The 8,121-nt window shown below is 32.4% G+C and overlaps 1 protein-coding gene across 2 annotated transcripts; it reads right to left on the bottom strand.

Moving 5' to 3' along the window:
• Positions 1 to 627: 627 nt before the first annotated feature.
• Positions 628 to 7,595, bottom strand: LOC131168801 (rhomboid-like protein 19). Of its 2 annotated transcripts, XM_058133440.1 has the most exons (9): positions 7,452 to 7,595; positions 7,110 to 7,234; positions 2,672 to 2,732; positions 2,390 to 2,556; positions 1,966 to 2,071; positions 1,823 to 1,858; positions 1,656 to 1,732; positions 1,408 to 1,545; positions 628 to 923 (listed from the first exon to the last, which is right to left on the bottom strand). In XM_058133440.1, exons 1-9 carry the CDS (start codon positions 7,473 to 7,475, stop codon positions 821 to 823), a joined length of 837 nt encoding a protein of 278 aa, XP_057989423.1. In that variant the 5' UTR covers positions 7,476 to 7,595; the 3' UTR covers positions 628 to 820. The 2 variants fall into 2 exon arrangements, with proteins under 2 accessions (XP_057989423.1, XP_057989422.1); XM_058133439.1 differs by having other exon boundaries at positions 1,656 to 1,858; positions 7,452 to 7,594.
• Positions 7,596 to 8,121: the final 526 nt, after the last annotated feature.

Genomic DNA, 8,121 nt, shown 5'->3' with positions numbered 1-8,121 from the left:
TTTTTTTATTTGTAATTTTAATATTTTAATTAACGTATCTCAACTTTGTTAAAATATTTTTTATTAATAACATAAAATATAAAATATTTATTTATATCAAAAAACTTAAAATTAATTATAAATTTTTCTATTAACAATAATAATTATTTTATTATTTTATCTATATTTTTAAAATTATTTAATTATCTTAAAAATAATTATTTTCTTATTTCAATAATAAAATAAATGATATAATATAAAAGATTAATAATTATATATTTATTTAAATAATATAATATATTAATTTAATAATTATATATTTAATTTAATAATAAAATAAATAATATAATATAATAAATTTATAATTTTATATTTATTTAAATAATAAAATAAATTATATGATATATGCCCTTATTAGTCATTTCACATATTAACAGCAACAGCTAAATATAATTTTACCAAACACTTAATATAAAACAGCTATCATCAATTATCAGTTATCAACTATCAGTTAAACAGTAACAGCTATCAGTTGTATTCAACAATTAATTCAAACAGGCCCTTAATCTATCTATGAAAATTGAAAGGACAACATTTTGGGTTAGTTTAGAATTTCTGCTTCACAAAACTTGAGCAAGACTTGAATCATCATGAAAAAAATGCTGATTATAGCTATATAATTCACTAAAGAATAATAATCCACAAAAATATGCATCACAAAAATTTACCTAGAAATCAGAATAAAAAACTGATCTCCAAATACTGCACAATTTCTGTAAGCAGTCATCAAAATACAACTTTTCACTTGCTGTTTAAGTTCTCAAGTAGAATTTCCGAGCTATCAAACATTCTCTGAGGCATCTTTTTTTGACTCCTCTGCACTCCTTGCAGCAGCCAACCTCTCAGCCGCCAATCTTTCTTCCAGTGCTCTAGCTCCACGTTCTCTGCAAGTGGCAGATGGCAGATATGTCAGAAACTATTCTTTTTTGCCATTATACACTCTTGGTCTCTTGTATTGTTGTAGCTTTTCAATAGCATCATTCTTGTCATTGCTCTCCAGATTTTCTTTTTCCTATTCCTTTTTAATGGTCCACGGCGCATTTTTTTTTATCCATCAGTAAGGTAGCACCTTATACAAAAACCCCTTGCACTTTTCCAGTAAATATAATCATGACAATTTTTTAGTCCGAATATATTCGTAATTTTAAAAAAGTAACTTACAACTTCCGTTATATGAATGCCAATTTTCAACTTTAAACAAGTATATGCTCAAACTGAAAATCTACATCATTCTTGCAAGTTAGATTAATGCATTAAGTTATATGCCACCGCAACAACTGGACAGGGAGAAGGGTAAAGTGTGTGTTTAGGGGACGGAGGTGGGGATCCCATGTGATATGACACTGGCCCTATAACCGGGATTCTTACCTCCTCCTGGATGCCTCGATGGGGTCTGAACCAGGCAATGGAGCCCCTCCCAGAGTATAACCATGTGCTTCAGTAGAAGTGTCGGATCTTCCACAAAGCATCCGATGGAATATTGATGCAATGGGATCAATAACTGGTCTGCATTCAGAGGGAGAGAGAGAGAGAGAGAGTCAGAGACAGCAGCGTTTAAACAAACTCAGAATTTCCTCAGCCAAAAGACTAATGCATAATGAGAAACATTAAAATACCTAAGGAATTCAGGAAAGAAAGTAGAGAATGCAAAATCATCATTTGGATCACCCCTTAGTTTTGCTTCTGGTTTCCTCTGTAGGTATCTTAGGTAAATCCAACTTGTATACGTGCCAAATATAATGGTTGGAAGATATGCTGTTGAATCAGGCGTAAAGAAGCTTACAGCAATAGCTAGCAAGAGTGCAATAGATGGAAGCCACTGCATAGCAGTCACAACAGCAACATTTAAGTGAGAAACCTCCTCAGCTTGTGAAAATTCGTTTATTGATATTTGAAGGCAAGTAGTGAATCAAGCGACAGATTTACCTTTGCCTTTATTGTGAATAAGGGCAGTTCTTGGTCAGGTATAATTTGCTTCATACCAACCAAGAAACCTGACAAGATCCCTTGGAAGCCAGAAATGGGCATATAGCTGCCGAGATTAAAACAAAAGAAAATCAGCAATTTAAGTATTTAATAAAGCAAGAATGAATCATTCAGCATTGATCTAGGTCAAACTTTGAGCAAACATTACAGCCAGACCTAAAATATTCCAATGCAATATTTATTGCCAACAATTAGAATGAAAGAAAAGTAGTTAACTTGCAATTTCTTCTACTATTATGAAATCAAACTGAGTGCTAAAGGCTCATAGAAGGTATAAGGAGAGAATGACGAAAGAAAAAGGCAGGTTGAGGATAGAAAACAGAAGCAAACAAAATAACTACATATTCTGTAATCAAGCACTTACAGGTAATTTTCCTGCCTCATTATGTAGTACAAGGCAATAGTTGTAATGAAAACACACACATAAGTAAGACAGTTGACTATGAAAATAAACTTCAAGAACTCCTTAGAACCCCACACAGGTTCAAGTAGCTTCCCCATAATAAGGAGGAATAAAGTGCTGACAACCACCTGGAAAATAAGACTAGTCATAAGGACAATTTTATCAACACAAAAGCCAAAGGACATTTTGCACAAAATGATGCAAGAAAACTACAGTAAGATGTGTTTAAAGAGAACTGCATACCCCATATATTGATTGTTCAATGTAACCAGCTGTAATGAGGTTCCACGCAAAAGGAATTGTCCTACAAAACAAATTTGCAAGAAAGTAAGATTTCCTAATCACTTAGCTATATCATACAATTACAACATATTGTGCACAAACAATGTCAAACTCGGACAGATCTAGCTTTCAAAACTTTGAGAGGGGGGGGGGGGGGGGGGTTGCAAAATCTGTATGAGTACATTAAATATAGCTTTTAGTCTATAATCTATAATCATAAAATTAAGAAATAATACCTGAAAATTTAATTAAATAAGATCACAAAAAAATTTTGAAGCCCTAAAATAATTTAATCCACACGGAAAAAAGAACTGGACTAGCCAAAAAATTGAGCTCAGTGTGTTTTACAATAGCAAGAAAGGTTGCATTTTATACAGAAAGGGTGTATTTTATGCAGAAAACAACAAGGAAGAGCTTCTCGTGTTTTAAAGTGAGCAGCCAAAAATAGGGAGCCTGTTAAGTTTATGACTTTTTAACATTTTATTAAATTGGGAAAAAAAAAAGAAAAAAGAAAAAGTGTTACACAAGGCTCAATGACTTTTACTTATATAGGTAACAATTTAAAAAAAAAAAGAGGGGGGGGGGGGGGGTGTTGTGTGGGTGGTTGGGAGGGTATTCACAAAAATTTACTGCTGCAATTTTTTTAAATTACAAAAATTATAAATATATACCAGGGCCCCTCCAAGCCCCCCTTCCATTCTTCCTGGCCACACTCTCCTATGCTTTAGAGCCACTAGTGTGCGTTGTTGATGATCTTAGTAAATATGCTACTATCAGCTACAGAACATACGCATGCTAAAATCAAGAGGACATAATAACAAAATGTTGAATTTTTCTGTGAAATTTCACGCAAACAATGAGACAGAGTAGAGATGCCTAAGGAAAATTTGTACTTCATCCCAGGATAGTAGTCAACTTCCCCATTTTACGTGTCTCAAAAATTTTTCCATGAGCAAAATAGAAGTTATTAAGCAATGTCCCACAATACACTTTATTCCCACGTTAATTAGTACTAACATTTTAAACGAATAAATTCAAGACTAAATCTACAGATTTGACATGTTAGATGGGAATTCAAGCATTTAATGCAATTTCATAAAAGAATAAGTTAACAAGCCTTTTCAAATTGGAAACATTTTTGCAACATAAAGGAACTACAAGTACCACACAACTTGACCTAGATATTAAAATTGAGAGCTCGCATGTAATTCTCCTACATCATATCAGCAGTAAATTTGTAAGTTATGAAATAGTTATTAAAGGCTTAAGGTGCACTAAGGCACCAAAGGCGCAGGCGTACGCCTAAGCAAGGTGAGGCGCAAAAAAAAAATCATAAAAGTCAAATAAACGTAAATATTTCATCAAATTTCAAATAACATAAAACTAAAAATAATAATAACTAGTAAGCATTCAAGTGCTAATATATTAAAATTTGAATAGTCATTTAATGTCTTAAAACTAAAGTCAAGCAATTATAAAATAACTACTGTTCAATCTTCTCAGTAGCATCATAATCTTCTTCATCTTCTTCAAGACCTTCATCCTCTTGATACTCATATTCAAAATCAATATCTTCATCATCTTCCTCTTTTTTAAGAACTAAATGAGTATTATTTAGTTCTCAAGTTAGTGGATGATATTTTTCCTTTTTCTTTTAGCATAGATCTTGAAATATGTTTTTTTTTTTTTTTGAAAAAGAAGATAATAAGAGAGTGGTAGCGTTGAAATGAAAATTTGAGAGGTTTGTTATATTTGGTGTGATGGCTTGACGAGATTTTGGTAACTAGTTATCACCAACAATACTAATTTTAAAAACTTCATAATGTGTCAAAATCATATTCTTGTAGATCGACAAATTTCGAGTTGAGCAGTAGTGCTTTTTATCAATAAATGTGCTCACCGAAAGTAGAAATAAATAAGACGCGCCTTTCTAGAGCCTTGCGCTTGGAGCAAGGCGCATAAGGTAAGGTCCTAGTGAATGTTGCCTGCTTTTCTCCTGTAGAGACACTAGGGTTGGAGCCTTATGGGCCTTGAGCTTGAGGTGCGCCTTTAATAACTATTTGTAATTGATTTATGCTTTTCATGGATTAAAGGATATTTAATTTAAATGTGATGAATTGATTAATTTCGTAAGCATTAGAGGTTAAAGTTTGTATGCACTATATCACACCCATAATTTAGTTTTCTATTACATGTATGATAACCATCAATGGAAGACAAAAAAAGATCAACACAATGATAGAAGTTGAGAAAGACATTGAAGTCACGGCACGTGAAATCTAGTCATCTGCCCATAAGGTGAATATTCTGCATAGGAATTCAAATAGATGGAAAAGTGGACAATGATCCTAGAAAATTGAAATGCAATTGTTAAAGCATACTATAAGATGACATAAGCTAAATTTGAATATTAACCAAAAATAGCAATCTTCAAAATCGCAATGGGTCAGCCATCCATTTGCACATTACCTTTTTAAGACGTCTGAGATAACTACTACTCATTATATGGAATGTTCAAAGCATAATAGGTAAAAGGGAAAATTAGAAATTATCAACATGTGTATCGAGAGCTTTTGAGTATGAGGCTATAGATTGAAACTATATCAAACAACACATATCTAGAAAGCAAATACATTATGCAGTGACCATCTGAAGCATCAAACTGAGCAGGCACACGTGTAGTTTTCAACTATATACTCTCCTTAATAAACTACAATCATCTAGTTAATATTCATTCATTAAACAAGCAATGTTTTGAAGTAGAATTCTTAAATTACATACACCTGAGTTCGAACATGATGTGGAACCTTACATTTGAACAAAATATCATCATGTTTCCACCTTCCAACTTCTCAAAAATGTCCATATCCATATAACTGACTATTTAGTAACTTTTTAAAAGAAATTCTACATTTTACATTTTCAGAACCTTAACCTCTATGGAATAAATGGATTTGCTATCTTTGTGCAACTATGCCCAACAATATTTTTTTTCTTGATTTTTTTCATTTAAGAGAAGGGAGAGTGGAGCTTTAGAATTGGAACCCTAGCCTCCTCAACTAAGAGGTAGGTATTTGAATACTAGGCTACAACTAAGGGGGGCGTTTGGTATGATGTTGATAAGGGGTAATTATTACCCTTGTAACTTTTAACCTCTTATTAATGTTATTTGGATACTTAAAAAAACTAAGTTAACTTTTCACTTCATTAATATTTATACAAGAAGAGTTAAATGTTAACATTAGGGGAGGAGGGGGGGTTAGGTTAATAATTAACCTCTTTAAAGGTTAAAACTTACGAAGGTACCATCTAACTATTTATTTTTTTAACCTTATACCAAATACATCCTAAGTCTACAAGTAACATAGCAAAAATGTGTAAAAAGATGAAGTTAATATTTTAAAGAATAAGGGTCCCCCATGGTATGTGAAAGCTTCCAATCACTTTGGTCATATTACTTTGCCAATGAACTGAGGTGAATTGGATCATGTAATGTTTGGCTGTTAAACTAGTGGACTGTTGGAATGAAAGATCAGGGAAGAATAGTGGAATTAAAACATTAGAAATGTTACTTCATTTCCAAATAAGGGTACTCAGAAGATGAGAGAATAACACCATTGAAGGTGTTGGGTTGCAACTTGCATGTCAGTAGTTCAGTATGTGATTCTGCTAACTCTACTTCTGGGTCTTGATCCAATTGTTTAGCATACTCTTCTAAATTCTTGTATTTTCATTTTTAGGACACTTAAAGTTTCATAACTTGATTCACCTCATGGATTTCCCATAACCTTTTCTCTTTATTGGGGATATGCACCCATTTTTTGTGATTCTTCATCATGAACCAAAAATTACCAACAAAAGGACTTCAGTCTAATCATGTTAAGGTACAGATCTCTGCAATGGAATTGAATTTATGGATCTACAAGGATTCAACTAATTAATAAATCTCAAAATCAGAATTTCAACAATGGAATTTCCAACCTCATTAAAATATACATATAGAAACTTTAATGACCAAATCTATGTTATCTTAAGCAAAAGGAAAAAGTAGTTTTTTATTGTGCTGCTCACCACTAAGAATTTTAGGATATTCTGCTTCACTAGTATTACCCAACCTACTGCTGGAGGCCACTTATTCTGAATCCTCAATTTTCAGGAAATGCTTGGAAACAAGGGGGGGGAAATCCCATATCTAATTACGAGAGCAATAACAGTTCCATGAAACTCCTTACTCAATAGATAATGTGTAGCTGCGTACGCAACTATGCCATGCTACGCTATGCACTGTTTTCTCTAATTACCACTTGGCAATAAAAACTGAAGTGCATAATTCATTTTATGTTTTATTAAATAAAAAAAAATCAACAGAAATACAGTTGATTTGCAAATTGAAATTTACTTGGCAGGAATAAGAGCGAGATATGAAACAGCAGGAGGCAAAATCTGAACTACAATGTGACCGGCAACAAGAACCACAGCCAGACCCTTGCATAGCCTCGTGAATCCAGTAAAGAAACCGGTGCCCTGCCCATTAACAAAAGCTATAAACATATTAATCAAACCAATCTCAATCGAAGGCAAGTTTAAAAAATTTAAATTAAGCTAGTCAGCTCAAGTTAGATCCAAAGGAAGGGGGGAAAAATACAATTAGGCAATTATCTTATGATCAAATTCGAGATCCAACACCCACTATACCAAACAAACACAGAGAGAGAGAGAGAGAGAGAGAGAGAGTGAGTACTCCAGATCTCGCCGGCGAGCTCATAATGAAGAAACGAGATTTGTGAAGAGAAGATGGAAGGTTGGAGAAGGTGGAAAATGTATAGGTGATTTGGTGTTGTTGGGTTGGAGAGTAGATACGACTTTCTTAGTCTTTGCTGTTAAGCGGAGAACGCAGTATAGGTATTTCTATTTGTACGGATTTGTAGATCATGGTAAGAGACTTAATGTTAAAGGATATCCCACGACGTGTCGTTGTATCCTATGTCTCAAGTTCAGCAATTTTCAATTTTGGAAAATTTACGATTCCATTTTTGAATTTTATTTTATATTATATTTTAATCTCTAAATTTTAAAAATTTTACTATTTAATAACTAAATTTTAAACTATATTATATTTAATTTTTAATTTTTTAAAAATTAATTATTTAATACTCTAATTTTATATTATATTATACTTTAATTTATATTATTCTAATATATAAAATAATATTAATTATTATGTTAATTAATGAAATTAGTAATGAGAATCTCGATGTGCTCAGCACTTACTTTGAGATTTATGCCCATAAATCTACTTTAATGGTTAACTTTCCATATTAGTACCTGGCTAGGTATTGTTCGGGTTATACTAAACAAGCAAGTGAACTGATGTTCAATAGCTTCTATGAAGAGCGGATTTACAAGTGTAT

Source organism: Hevea brasiliensis, chromosome 14 (assembly GCF_030052815.1).
Source record: "Hevea brasiliensis isolate MT/VB/25A 57/8 chromosome 14, ASM3005281v1, whole genome shotgun sequence".
NCBI lineage: Eukaryota > Viridiplantae > Streptophyta > Magnoliopsida > Malpighiales > Euphorbiaceae > Hevea > Hevea brasiliensis.
The sequence above is the reverse complement of the archived record's forward strand: the minus strand, read 5'-3'. Positions and strand labels throughout refer to the sequence as shown.